At 41.2% G+C, this 15374-nt stretch overlaps 1 protein-coding gene across 5 annotated transcripts; it reads left to right on the top strand.

The window, feature by feature from the left end:
• Positions 1-1059: 1059 nt before the first annotated feature.
• On the top strand, positions 1060-15104 carry ugl (ureidoglycolate lyase). Of its 5 annotated transcripts, none has more exons than XM_083980129.1 (15): positions 1060-1143; positions 2514-2642; positions 2989-3226; positions 4693-4783; positions 4903-4979; positions 5896-6006; positions 6093-6152; positions 6726-6882; positions 8233-8431; positions 10947-11025; positions 11098-11190; positions 11430-11502; positions 11579-11646; positions 12820-12944; positions 14731-15104. In XM_083980129.1, the coding sequence occupies exons 2-15, from the start codon at positions 2605-2607 to the stop codon at positions 14900-14902; spliced, it is 1581 nt and encodes a 526-aa protein (XP_083836255.1). In that variant the 5' UTR covers positions 1060-1143; positions 2514-2604; the 3' UTR covers positions 14903-15104. The 5 variants fall into 5 exon arrangements, 4 of the variants coding, with proteins under 4 accessions (XP_083836255.1, XP_083836253.1, XP_083836254.1 ...); XM_083980127.1 differs by having other exon boundaries at positions 3008-3226; positions 14731-15102; XR_014595663.1 differs by lacking the exon at positions 1060-1143 and adding an exon at positions 1154-2216 and having other exon boundaries at positions 3008-3226; positions 11579-11651; positions 14731-14867.
• Positions 15105-15374: the final 270 nt, after the last annotated feature.

Raw genomic sequence — 15374 nt, 5'->3', positions numbered from 1 at the left:
ATAAATAAATTAAAATAAATCAAATTCTTTACATAAGGCTAAAGTTTTTAAAGCTTTGGAGTTTTTGTAAAAATGAAGTGTGTCCAGATATGATTTACAGTAAGAGATGAAGATAAAAAAGTTGGGTTTTTGTTTTGTAAATTTGATGGTATATGGAATTTTGCTAATAGAATAAAAAGGTTGATAATAAATAATTTCTTTGTGGGTATTTTCTTATCAAAAAGACCAAATAAAATAAATTCAATTTTGAAAAAAAAAAAAATACTTCTTCTTCTGCAGTTGAACTGCAGTTGTTACATTACTGCCATCTTCTGGACTCCAGAAGGCCGGACCCGGACCCAGACCACCACCACGCTGGTCCCGTTATTCCAGCAGCACTGCACTGCACTGTGCTCTCTCATTCTCATCTTCCACCATGCTGCTACACTTCATCATTCTCTGCAGTGCAGCCTCTACTGTCTACTTGATTAAAGTTACAGAGATGGGGCATTACAGGCAGTAGCCTACAAGAAAGGTTGTGTTATGCCAGGGCCGGCTCTAGCCGTTGCTATAGGAAGAATACTGAAGTGGGCCCCTGTCCCCCGACTTTTTCACCTTTTTTTCTTAGACTACGTAGGCCTATTATTATTTTTTATTTACTTTGTTTTGATGCTAATGCAGCGTTACTATTAGTCAGGGTCTTATGCAGAATAATTCAGTCATACAAAGCCAGAGAGTCAGAGTCAGTTTATTTGCCATAATGTGGAAGGAGACCACATTGGAAAAGGGTTTGCTCAAAAAGAAACACTTAAGACAATAGAACAATAGACAACCAATAAGCAGATAAATAAACAATCAATAAACAGATACAATAGATACAATAAAAATGGACAAATTGCCCCCATGGATAGTGCTGACGGTCACATGGGAAAAGTAGCCTACAGTACATAGACTACTGGGGTTTTGTGTGGGCCCTTCTGGCGCTGGGCCCCTAGAATTATCATCACCTTTCTCCCCTTCACAACGGTCCTGTCTATTGGCGATTAAGAGGATGATCGACTGTGTTTTTTTTTTCTCTTTCTGGCTGCCCCCACTGTGCTGCAGCAGCAGCACATCCACACCAGAACAGCAGAGCGCTCCTCTAGGTCGTCTGTGCAGCTGCAGGTGAGTGACGGGAGAGCACCTCCTTTTTTTATTTTAGGGGCACCGTCCTTACAGGGTGAAGCACACGTCGCACTCAAAGTTTGTTCTGACTTTCTATCACAGGGACTGCACAGTAAGTGTAAGTCCTCTCATGTTTGCTGTGAAACATGGCGGAAGGCACGAGGGGAAGTGTGCACGTGTTGACAAGCTAAAAAAGAAGTTCTTGTTATCGGTTAAAGGGATAGTTCACCCAAAATTCAAATTTCACTCATTACTCACCCTCATGTTGACTAAGAGCTGTGAGAAGTTTCAGAGTCCTCCGTTCCTTCTCTGAGTTAACAGGCGCGCAGTAGTATTTGTCCATATAATGGTTGTCAATGGATAACAACTTTCTTCGTCCAAAAAGACACACCAAAAAACATCCAAATACCTCCATACTACTCGTCTGTAATGTCCGTCTTGTATTGAAGCCCCGACATGAGAAATTGTTCCGCCGGACACAGGAAGAGCAGTGAACTGAGACACTGGGAGCTTCCGCTACAAACAAGCTTAAAATATAGACTTATTTAATTTTTTTCGGAATTTTTTCGAAAATTCTCACAGCTCTTAGTCGACATGAGGGTGAGTAGATAATGAGTGAAATTTGAATTTTCGGTGAACTTAACTATCCCTTTAAGAGTTTGTTGTGAGCATAAGTCCAAACAAATATTATTTAGTTCCTAAAAAATAATTTGGCATTGTTGAGCATCTGTGTCTGTAGTGACTGTCTGGCAGAGTTGGCTAAAAAAATAGGAGTCTTTTATGTCAATGGGTGTGGCTGAAGCCTGCACAATGACCTTGGCTTTGCAATGTCCATTACTGAGCCAGAACAAACTAACTACACTGTAAGAGACAAGCCTACCTCAAAACTATATTCTAGACTGCATATTCTGTATAGCCACTGAAGCAGAGATGCCATAAATGGCCCTGTAGGAATCTACAGGACTTTAAACTCTGTCCCTTGTGAAAACAAATTTACCTTCCTGTTCAAACACTGAGACCTGCACCAAAGTCCACTTCAGTTGAGTGAGCAGGGGACTATCGCTGGCATGTCTGTGAGTATCACAACATTATTCTGTTTAATATTTGAATAGATTGGACTGTACAGAATACTAATTGCAGACAGGAAAGTGTGTTTAGCTGTAGAGTCCTGTTGGTGGTAAAATGCTTCTTTCAGACAGTCCATCACCCTAACAAGTCTTTGTATTTTTTTTTTTTTACACCTTTGTCACAGTCAAATCCACAATATACCGATAATGATCCTTTTGAATTGTGTTTTGTAACCTCTATCCCTGGAAAATCCGATATTGTCCAGCCTCCAATATATGGAAGTATAAAGCTTTTGTCCACAGGGCTCAGTCATCATGGAGGTGTCCCCCCCTCCCTCTGGCCTGGAAGCTGAGTATCAGACACTTTTCACTGCTGACTCCCTCCACTTCCTCAATGAGCTGGTCTCTACATTTGATCAAGAGGTTAACAAGGTGAGACAGCGGTCCACACTCTTTTAAAGGGATAGTAGCATTTTTTTTTTCAAAAGTGGGGTTGTATGATCTACAAATAGCCCCTAAGTACTTTAATTGCAGTAGAATTCTCTGCACTCCACCCTTTAGCAACGCCAGCCCATAGCCCTGCCCAGAGATTTACAACATACAGTGTTGTGAACAGACCCAAAGAAACGGCCTATTTTCACGGCCTAAAAGAGGTTTTACCTGAAAAAAAATACATTATTATTTATTATTGTTATTTGTAGATGATACAACCCCACTTTAAAAAAAAATGCTACTATCCCTTTAACAGTCCTCTGAACAGAGGATGTGTTTATTTCAGGACGCTCGTCTCCTTTCAGGTCCTGTGGATGCGGGTGTCCAGGAAGGCCCAGCTGGACCTGTCAGGTGACCTTCCCAGCTTCTTGGAGCACACCACACACATCAGGAAAGATCCTGCTTGGAAGGTGCAGCCTGTGCCCCCAAGGCTCCAGAAGAGGCATGTGGATATTGGGGATCTGGCCCCCTGTGATACCCAGCGCTTCATCAAAGCTCTTCAGTCACCAGCACAGGGCATACAGGTAAAACCACAACCATTTATTATTGATCATATAAGACCAGTCCACTAAATGTGCTGTTCTGTTAGTCATTAAATGCTAATTTGTCACTTTACCACTAAGTTGGCTACACTTGAAGAGCCCAGCTCCCATGTGCCAGTTAAGGCAGTGGCAGCAAATCCAACGAATCATACTACTACAACCAAGCTAAATGAAGAATTGCCTCGTCATACGGACAAAAGAACCCGTGACCCTAGTGCAGGATAAGCGGTATAGAAAATGAATGAATGAATGAACACTGCATGTTAAAGGGACAACAAGGAGTTTTGTAAAAGCGAAGCGTTTTCACACATTTATGAGCCTCCCCGCGCCGTGAAATTCTTTGACCGGCGCAAGACAGACTCATGTTTTCATTCATCAAGAATTAAAGTCAGAGGTTGGAAGACGATCACCGTCGTAGTTCCCACCATAAACGGTGATTCGGCAGCGTTATTCTCATGACTCGCCACGAAACCGAAAGTAAAGAAACGCTGGTCGGCTCGCCCAGCATTTCCACCACCACTAATAATAACAAAATAACGATAGAGACAAAACGATATATTTATCGAAAATGGGCCCATTAACAAGTGTGGGTAGCGTAGATTCATCCACATTAATATGATACTTTTTTATAACCAAATAGAAACTCCTCGTTGTCCCTTTAATGAAGAAATTTTGAAATATGATGGATAATGTAGAAATGAATAAGTAAGGTGCTTGGTGGTTACATGGTTGGAACATGTCAGATGTGGACATGGTCTGTCTCAAGGCTGACGGCCAGTTCGACTCCCAGCCAAGACTTTTCTGTGTCTCTTCAAGGCACAAAATGCCCCACCAAATGAAATATGACCATGAAATATAGGAATAAATGTTTTCATTCATTCATTCATTCATTCATGTGTGTCATTTTGTCTCCATAATGATGGATAATCGTCAAATTTGGACGAACCAGGGTCTGTCCTCTTCCCAGTTCGTCCAAATTTGATGAACCGGGAAGAGGAGCTTCCAGAAGCTTCTGCTACAAAACAAGCTTGAAACATAGACTTATTTAATTTTTTTCGGGACAATTTCGCATTTCGGGGATGTTTTTTGGTGTGTCTTTTTGTTACGAAGACAGTTCCATTTGCAACCGTTATATGGACATGCACTGCTACGCCAATTTCCAGTTAATTCCTATAAATTCCCAATAATTCCCATAATTCCCATAGGAAGTTTCCAATTTGGAATATTTACAAAATTCCCCAGTTTAACTTCCCATGGAAAGTTTCTGGAAATTTTCCGGAAATTTACTGGAAATTTTCCACCCCTTTGCAACCCTAGTAGTGAAGCATGCACCAGATGTAAAAGATGCTGAAAAAAATATACAATACAACCTCCATTATCATTTAAATATCACATCAAATTTACTGGAGACGGCTGTGTCGTCTAAAATACGTTTTGTCTTCTGACAGGTTGACTTTGATGATGGAAACTGTCCCACATTTACCAACCAGATCAAAGGCATTTCCAATGTTCTGAAGGTGGTGCGCCACCAGTTCCCCAGTGAGTGTGTCATTTTAATTCAAATACTGCTATATCCACATTAACATGGACAAAAGATATGTGGTTCCAGATGTGGATACAGTCTCATTGTTCATCTTCCTACCTCTGTGTGTTAACAGATGTTCCTCACATATCTCAGGCACCTTTGCTGATGCTGCGCCCCCGTGCTTGGAACATGGTGGAGCACAATGTGATGGTAGAAAACTGTTTTGTCGCGATAACAACTTATTATTTTGTTATCTCAAAATAACAAAGTCCGTTTTCTCGTGATATCCACTTATTTTGTTACCTCGATATAATAAAGATTGTTTCCCCATGATAATGAACTGATTTATTTCATTATCCCGTTATAACAAAGACCGTTTTCTCGTGATAACGAATTAATTTATTGTACATGGTTGCCTAGCAACAGGGTTCACTGATGGAATCACAGTTCCACAGGTGGAATGTGTAGTGTTCAGTTTGAGCATGGCACAGTTAAGTTAACTTTAGTTCACTCTACTGGCTGGTGTGATTATTGTCCACTCCAGTAATACTTCATTGTGCATTTTTACGATTTTCACATTTTTAACATCGTCCTAACTAAATAATCCAACTACGATTTAATACTGATTAATTAAACAGGCCTAACTGTCCAGTGTGCTGTGCAAACAGACAGATCTCTCAATTCAAAATCTGAGAGGAAACATTGTCTTCTCAGGGCATAGGCTATAAACCAATGAAGTAGTATCAACAGCATGCGTAACAGAAGAGATAGATTCCACAACTGCGGATAATTTGGCCTAGAGGTTAACTATTAATAATATTTAGTAGCCTACTTAAAGTCTTACCACAGGTCCGTCTGGTAGACAAGTGCTGGGTTTAGGAGCAATCGCCAGTTTAGAAAATGCTTCAAGAGCAGCAGCAAACTGTAGCCCCAGACTCTGGGCGCATGGGACCACATGTGGCAATAAACAATAAAACAAAGCTAAAAAGAAAGAAAAAAGAAAAAGAAAAAGAATAGCCAGAGCTAGCTGTCACGTGAAAGTTCAACATATTAAAGGTTTTTCAGTATGAAATTTTCGACCTCTTACTGACTGCTGTGTCTGAACATCTGTGTGTTTGTTGTCCAGGTGAAGGGCAGGGAGGCTCCTGGTCCTCTCTTTGACTTTGGACTCCTCATGTTTCACTGTGGAAAGACTCTGTTTCAAAATAAGAGTGGACCCTTCTTCTACCTGTCCAAAGTAATACACACACACACACACACACACACACATGCAAATACACACAAAATAAAAAAAATAAAAAAATTGTGTGTGTTGTTTGTCAGGTGGAGAGCTACATGGAGGCCAGGCTGTGGAACAAGATATTTATTTGGACCCAACAGAAGGTCTCACATTTATCAGTGTTTGTCAGACATCAGTCATCTTTTTTATTATTATTATTATTATTATTTATCTTTATTGCACCATATGAACAGTATAAAAGTATTTCAAAAAATAAATAGTATACAGTTCATAAAACCTGCGAAAACATAGTGAACAGGTGAGAGTGGGTGATGTCAGTTTATCGGATTCTAGTGAAAAGACAGCAGGTTTGCATCACAAAGCATGTTGTATATATATATATATATAGGCCTTTTTGCCTTTAATGGATAGTATAGTTTTGAGACAGACAGGAAATGGGGGGGGCAGAGAGAGGGGGAATGACACGCAGCAAAGGGCCGCCCGAGTCGGGATTCGATATGGGGCCGGCTGTGACGAGGACTATATGGGGCGCCAGCTCTACCAACTGAGCTAAATGACACCACAATATAATTATGTTTTTAATGTTTATAAATGACCTATTATTATTATTATTATTATTATTAGTAGTAGTAGAAGTATCTGTTGGTGGTACTATTATTCGTTATTTGAAGTTGTATTTAAGTGAATGTGTATGTCTGTGTGTGTTTGTTTGGTAGCTTGGCCTTCCACTAGGCAGCATTAAGGCTACAGTGCTGATTGAAAATGTATTGGCAGCATTTGAGATGGAGGAGATATTGTATGAGCTGAAGGACCATTCAGCAGGACTCAACTGTGGCATCTGGGATTATTCAGCCTCCTTCATCAACAAGTTTGGTGAGAGAAGAGTTGTTCTTTTTTAGCACATTTGTTACTGCAATCAGTTAAATCAGTTACTATAACAATTCAAAGCTGATGATCAGATCAACGGTATTATCATCATCAACAACACAGTAATGTGTTGAGAGAATTCAAACCCCTGTGCAGACTCAAGTGACAAAAGTTCTTTACTGGCCGGGGGTTGTAATAGGCAATAGGCAGTGCAGGTAGAAAGGTGAGGGCTGGGGAGGACTGGAACTGTGAGATCAGAGAGGAGAGGAGAGGAGAGGAGAGGAGAGGAGGGGAAGGGAAGGGAAGGAGAGGAGAGGAGAGGAGAGGAGAGGAGAGGAGAGGAGAGGAGAGGAGAGGAGAGGAGAGGAGAGGAGAGGACTCCATGTAACCAGATGTGTCCCCCAGCAGTCTAAGCCTATAGCAGCGTAGCTATAAAATGGTTCAGAGCTACCTGGACCAGCCCTAACTAAAAGCTCTGTCATAAAGGAAGGTCTTAAAGGATAATTTCCCTTTTTACAACCTGGACCTTATTTCTAGCATAAAATATGATCATTTAATCACCCAGATAACTTTGGTGTCATTTGGAGTCATTTGATGTCATCTCTGACCGCGGTGAGGCGCGGCTAACTTGCTACCGCTAATGCTACGGTTCGTTTCTGCGTGTTTCTGACTTGTCAGAACAAAATGAGCAGCTGGATGAAGTTCAGCTTCCACAGGCTTCCTCTCCTCAACCTGGACTCACTAAAGCTCTGGATAGTTGAGATAAAAATGGACCCGAATGCCGAAGCAGAATGATTATTATCAGAATGAGCCGGGCAGCGGTCAAAGATGACATCATCCAGATCAGAGGTTAGCAGTCAACCTACAGGCGCAGGATGTTGATAACATGCCACCACGGGCTCAGAGGGGAATATCACTAGTGTATCATAACAAAATATTGGCGAAATGAACGAGTTTTGCAGTGGATAATGTGTTATTTAGAGGCTGCATTGCACTGCCCCGTGTTCTCGCATTATACAGATATACGTGCCGCTCCACTGGAGCTCATTTCGTCAAAACGACTCCAAATGACACCAAAGTTATCTGGGTGAGTAAATGATCGTATTTTATGCTAGAAATAAGGTCCAGGTTGTAAAAAACGGAAATTATCCTTTAAGTCTAGACTTAAATGTAGTGGTTCCACAGTAAAGGAGCCCGGTAACTGAAGGCTCTACCTCCCACTCTGTTTCTAGAGATACTGGGAGTAAGAGTAGAGGAAAAATGACGTCTTTAAGATAGGATAGAGCTTTATCATTAAGAGCCTTATAAGTAAGTTATAATAGCCACAGACAGTGATTGTGTGTGTGTCTCCTGCAGGACACAGACAGGCCTTTTTGCTGCCAGACCGTAGTAAGTATGTAAACATGGAGAAACATTTCCTGCGCAGCTACATGGAGCTGCTGGTTCAGACGTGTCATCAGAGGGGAGCTCTGGCCACAGGAGGGATGGCTGCTCTGCTGCTACCACAGGACCAGAGGGATGAAGCTTACAGGAGAGTGTTGGCCACTGTCACAAGGTAAGAGCTGTCCACTCTGTTCTTGAAACTAAGGAATGAAGTGATAAAACAAAACAGTGATGTAATCCTGGTCTCAGCCACTGACAACTCAAGCTCTCCTTCTGGTCCTTAAACTGGGTGTAAGACAGGATAAGAAGTTAGCATAGGAGATGTTTATTGGAAATGTGTGTGTCTGCACTTTGATTGCAGTGGTATTTTGATTGTAGGAATTAGAACTTAATAAAGGAATATTTACATTATTGTATTGGCACTGTTACTGAAGATAAGGAAATGAATACTGCTGTCAGTGTGCAGCAGACAGGGGATTGTGAGGACAGAGTGTCTCTGTGTCATACATGTAGCTGATGCTATAGCTCGTCAGACTGAACTGAACTGAAACAGTTAAACCAGTGGGGTCAAACTCAATCACACAAGGGGCCAACATTTAAAACACTAAGTATGTCACAGGCCAAACCCAGAAATATGAATTTGAACTGCCAGAAAACTGTCAATTTTCACAATAAAAATAAAATGAAATAAGAATAAAATGAATGAAAATTAAAATTCATTAGCATTTTAAATTATTTCTGTAAATTTGTGGCACGTGCCGCGGCCTGCTTTTTTTGCTTTTTCACTAGCCCTAGTACCTGGTACCAGGTACCATTTCTAGTACTTCCTCGGCCCTGGTTCCAAGCGAGCCGAAGCGATACTAAAACGTGACGTCAGCCGACTGTCTTCCACTGATTGGACAGAGCGTCGTCACTGGAAGAGTCGCGAGCGTTACGTCCGACATGAGAATCAAACCCAGAAATTTCAAAAGCGGCAACAGCGCCAGCTACCGAGACTGTTGTTATTCCTTCACCTGAGTTAAATGCATAGACTGTATAGGTTAAATGATGCTGTGTGTAAAACCACACTGTGGTCCGTAATCGAGGTGCAGACGAGTGAGTTTGGAGCTGACGAGAGGATCGAACACGGACAATGTGGCCCCACGATCACCCCCGTGCCGCTTCCGCCCCTGCTGAGGAGGAACTAGAAGAACTCAGCTTTACGGAAAAGCACCTTTACCGAGCCGTGCCGTGCCGTGAAAGTGTAGTGGAAAAGCGCCATTAGTGAGCTCCAGTATTATTTTTGCTTTTCTTTTTCATTCTCCTTCTTTTTTTTAGGCATCTGGAGGTTTTGCTCCAACAATATTTTGTTGTAAACCGAACAATGACAAATAAATAAACATAAATTAACTGTGCCTTCAAGCAAAATGACAATATATCAGATATGAAGAAGCTGGTGAAAACTGTATTGTGATTTCAGAAAAGGGTTAAAAAAGAACAAAAAGCAGCAGCCGGGTCCCAGCCGGGTTTTCTCCCGCTCTACCGGCAGGCCATTACTAATGGTGATATGAAATTTTCTTGCGGGCCAAATAAAATTGTATCGTGGGCCGGATCTGGCATGACCCCCTGACATGTGAGAGTTAAACACAACAGTCTGTTATTACTCAGCTATTACTCACTGTGAATTAACCACAGACTACAGAGTATCCTCAGCATACAGCCCTGATGGACAGTTATATTCATAATGAACTCCTAAACTGATTCAGTGTTGTTTTCGTTAACGATGACGATGACGAAATATTTTCGTTGACGCCCCTTTTTTTCATGACGATAACGAGACGGTGACGAGACGAACATGGCTCTCTGATGACGAAAACATGACGAGACGTGTGTGAGTTTTCGTTGACGAGACAAGAACGAACGTAAATGTTAGTGGTCGGGCTGTGATCGCCACTACATTTCATATTGTGGATTGTCATTACTAGCTGCACACGATTTAGCAACGGCTCCGTCAAAAACAGAACGACGCTGCTGAGACGAGCCGCGGTGCGCCGCCGCCCGGTGCTTCTGATCAGAGCGGCAGAGAGCAGCAGGCAGTGATCAGCTGCTCCGGTGACTGTGGTGCAGCGGCTCCGCAACGCTGACGGGTGGGTGGTCAGACGTTCAAATGCATGACATTTCTGCTTATTGTGCGTGTAATCTGTCCATTAAAATCAAAAAGTATCTGCAACACTGCTGCATCCTTGTGTGGTCACGCCGACCACCTGACATGCAGCACACATTCTGCTCAACACACCTGCCGTCACTCGACCAGAAGATATATGGACGTATTTTAAATATAATCCATCAGAAAAAAAACTGAATGCACTACTGTTACCACTTTATCTGTGTGTAGGCTAGTGCATAATCCTTAGACCATAAAGTATTTGCCATTGGGTGGAAACATTATGAGTAAAACCATTCCTTTATTGAATTCATTTGTTAAAAGACTTTTTTTTAAACTAAAACTAGACTAAAACCTTTTTGAGTTTTCGTCGACTAAAACTATCACATATAGAAATGACTAAAATTGACTAAAACTAATAAGTATTTAATAAGTATTAAGTTAATAAGTATTTTAGTCAAAAAGACTAAGACTAAGACTAAATCTAAAATGCCTGGCTAAAACAACACTGACTGATTCCTGTGACTCTGTTTTGTTCTCTAAGACTGAAGTTACTGGAGATCAGAGCAGGTGTGGATGGTTTCATGGTGTACGACTTGAGCTTGATTGAGCCCATGCAGAAAGTAAGTCCTTTACAATAAATAGAGTTCCCATTGAGGTCTTCTGTTTTCTGAAAAATGTTTCACTTCCTCCAGCTCTTCGAGCTCCACACTGTTGGTGATAATCAACTTCACCAGCTTCGTGATGACATCACCGTGACTCCCGCAGACCTCCTGTCCATGCCTTCGGTCAGTCCACTTCCTGTCTCCTGGGTCAGAGGGGTTTCATTCATGTAATGAATTAAGGAAATGAAAAGGCCCGCATACAGCATACAGATGGGTGACACACAACCCACCACAGATGGTCTTGGTCAGGAGTTGTGCTTCTTGTCACAGATATGCACTGAGATGATAAATGAAATACTCATGGGATTTGGGGCGCTGGTAACAATTGAGTAAAGAATGTCATGTATTTTGTGTTCCCTCAGGGAGGAGTCACTCTGTATGGTTTAAAGTATAATATTACAGTTGGTGTCCTCTTTATTAATGCTTGGCTGTCAGGTAAGCCCGTTAAATCTTTAGTCTGATCTGTTGCTGTGTGGACGGACAGACTGTTAACTCATGTCCTGTTCCGTAGGTAAAGGCCACTTCTTCTACAGAGGTCAAGTGGAAGATTCAGCTACAGCAGAAATCTCCAGATCACAGGTTTGTTGTGTCTTCAACATTCCATATCACCAAGCCTGCACCACAGTTGAATGAATGAATGAATGAATCAGTCTAATCAGACTGGGTGTGTGTTTAGGCCTCTATATATACAGCTCTGGAAAAAATTAAGAGACCACTTTCACAAATGTTTCTTAAAAGCATCTCTACATGTATGACAGTCATTTTTTCTTCTCTTTTTTAAACACAAACACAACTCATTCTACTTAATGAGACACTGATGAGGTCATCACCTGAACCACATCTGGTTTTATATAAAAACCACTGCTGGGATTAAACATTGACATTATCCCACAAAAACTGGTTTATAAACTCTTCCTGAGTTAAAATATTCTTGCTATGTTGTTTAGGAATAAATATGAACATGTTTTCTTTGTCTGAAAAGACTTGATATTTCTGTTATTTAGACTAGTTTAGTCATTAGCCAATAAAGCTCTAAATGACAATATATATTTTTTTCAATTTTGGGAGAAATGTTGTCGGTAGTTGATAGAATAAAACAAAACAAAAAATAATTTCATTTTATTCAAACACATACCTATAAATAGTAAAACTGGAAACACTGGTCATTTTGGGAGTGGTCTCTTCGTTTTTTCCAGAGCTATACATACATACAGTGCTGTGAAAGAAGTATTTGCTCCCTTCCTGAATTCTTTTCTTGTTTTCCTCCTTTCTTTCTTTTTTTTTTTTGCATATTTGTCACACTTTAATTTTTTAGATCATCAAACAACCTTTAATATTAGACAAAGATAACTCAAGTAAATATACAATGCAGTTTTTAAATGGTGATTTCATTTATTAAGGGAAAAAAGCTATCCAAACCTACCTGGCCCTATGTGAAAAAGTAATTTCCCCTCTTGTTAAATCATGAACTAACTGTGATCAGTCATTCAGTTTCACTCTCCACAGCCAGGCCTGATCCCTGACAGACCTGTTGAATGAAGAAATAACTTCAGTTGAACCTGTTTGAGTGAAGTGAAGTGAAGTAGGCTGAGAGATCTCAAACAGCAACACATCATGCGACCCAAAAAAAAAAAAAAAAAATCAAGAACAGATGAAAAAACAAAATCATTGGCATCAACCTGAATCCATATTTATGAATAGTAGGCTATAACCTTCAGGAAGAATAATGTGTGTGTTGTGTTTGTCCCTCAGGTTTGGCAGTGGATCCATTACCAGACTCAGCTGGAGGATGACAGTAGAGTGGTGAGTCGGAGACTGGTGACTGAGCTCATTGAAGAGATGATGGCCGAGCTCAGCACTCTGTGTCCTTCTGTCAGGTAAACAGCCACTACACTACCTACCTACACTACATTGTTCTATCCAGACTGTCCTGCACTACCTTTCAATACATTACTACACAGTTCTTCACACTACACTATACTAAACTCCATTGTCCTACACTCTATGACTCTATGACACTTAATGGGCTCTTTGCACAGCTCCACTACTTCCTGAACTTAAAGGGATAGTATCATTTTTTTTAAGTGGGGTTGTATGATCTACAAATAGCCCCTAAGTACTTTAATTGCAGTAGAAGACTCTCTGCACTCCTCCCGTTAGCAACGCCAGCCCATAGCCCTGCCCAGAGATTTACAACATACAGTGTTGTGAACAGACCCAAAGAAACGGCCTATTTTCGTGGCCTAAAAGAGGTTTTACCTGAAAAAAAAAATACACAGTTCCATTGTTCGCTATAATATAATTTTTTCCAGCCCCTCAAAGTGCAGGAAAAACACAGTTTTTATTTGGACCTAACCAACTGCTGATCAGCGGGCGCTAACCCTGGGCGGAGGGATACGTGAGTTGGTTAGGTCCAAATAAAAACTGCGTATTCCTGCACTTTGAAGGGCTGGAAAAAATTATATTATAGCGAACAATTTTCCAGGTAAAACCTCTTTTAGGCCGCGAAAATAGGCCGTTTTTTTGGGTCTGTTCACAACACTGTATGTTGTAAATCTCTGGGCAGGACTATGGGGGAGGAGTGCAGAGAGTCTTCTACTGCAATTAAAGTACTTAGGGGCTATTTGTAGATCATACAACCCCACTTTTAAAAAAATGCTACTATCCCTTTAATGCTGCTCATTTGTTTCCTGTCACAATCAGTTTGTCCCATTTCAATATTGCTCAATTTAAAAAAAAGAAAAAAGGATGCAAACATGTTTATCGCCTTGTCATGTAAGTCTGGTGCTCCCGGTGAGTTACTAGATCCACTTTGTTCATGTTAGCAAAGACAGTTTAGAGCAGTAAAGTATTAGCCTACCTGTGATGCTAGCGCCTAGCGCCGCTGTTTTCTGTCTTCTCCCTCAACAGAACCGTGTTGGGCTAAATGAAATCAGCCCAAATTACAAGTAAATCAAGGGGGCGTTGTCATGACGCCTGTCAATCACTGACCCTGCGTCAGCCCGCTGCCGATTGGTCAGAAGAACCGATCGGCTTGTGGGCTGAATGAAGCCTCATTGGTTCATGATTTCATTTGCGTCTTTTTCCGCTCCGGAGAAAAGAATTAAAACACCCGAATAAACAAATGTATTGTATCAAAATAGGCTTGCCTTTATTATAATAAAACAAATTAATTTAATGTAAAATCAGATGTTCGGCAGCAGGGAGCATCCCTATATGTTTAGGATGGTACAATCTTTTTTTCCACAACCGCATTTTGCGACGATGAGTTTGATAGTCGAATCAGACCTCTCCGAATCGAATCGTCGAATAGTCAACTATTCGAGGTCACCCCTAGTAATTATATAACGCTTCCTATACTGAACCACCTATTTACATTGCACTATACTACACTTCACAAGTTAGCTGGTTGGTGTAGTTTGTTTTTCTCTACAAATATTTAAGTTACAAGAGCACTGACAAAGTATATTCTTTTACTCACACATAAAATCTGACAATCCACTGCCAATTGAACCCTTTCCATTTGAACTGTTATCAGTAGCCTAACTCAGTGTTGGATCAATGAAAACTACAGTGCTTGATCAGCTCCCCTGCCTCTGAACCTGCTGTCCCCTTTGAGGACCAAGTTCTCAGCTCTTGTATCTGTGTGTCTGTCTTTCACAGGGCCAAACAGATGTTACACACAGCAGCAGACATGTTCCTGGAGGTGGTCCTGAAGAGAGATTTCCCAGAGTTCATCACTACCTACATGAATCAGGACCATACCTTTCTCAGCTACCACACCGCTGGACAGTTGGCGCTTTTGAACACACACAAGTTCCATCCCAAACTGTAGCAGTGCATGAGAAAGACAACTTAGTGTCTAAAGATGTGTCTCTAGATGATGTTTTAGTTTACATGCCCTACTTTATCAGTGACATTAAAGGGATAGTTCAACATTTTGGCAAATTGGCCCATTGCCATAATCCCTATAGTCATAGCAGTAGGTTCGTTACCTTTAATTGTCGGTGCAAGCTGTTTTTAGAACGGTGGAGCAGAGCAGCAGGCTGCTCAGAGCTACGCTACGGAGGCTAAAGGAATTTCTTGGTTTCCCTCATCAAACTCATCAAATACAAAATCTCAAAACTCCAAAAGGCTGTCGTGGACAAGTTGTGACCTGCACATTCACCACACTATGAGATAATAACAGAACGTTTCCAGACAGAGTTGTTTTAGAGGTAAATTCATGCAAAACCGCTGATGCACGTTGCGTTCAGGGACAGCTTTTCAGCAAGCAGACTCTGTATTTACCTCAAACGGCTCCACAT

The sequence above is a fragment of the Trachurus trachurus genome (genome assembly GCF_905171665.1).
Source record: "Trachurus trachurus genome assembly, chromosome: 10".
Lineage (NCBI taxonomy): Eukaryota > Metazoa > Chordata > Actinopteri > Carangiformes > Carangidae > Trachurus > Trachurus trachurus.
This window is presented reverse-complemented; position numbering and strand designations above follow the sequence as displayed.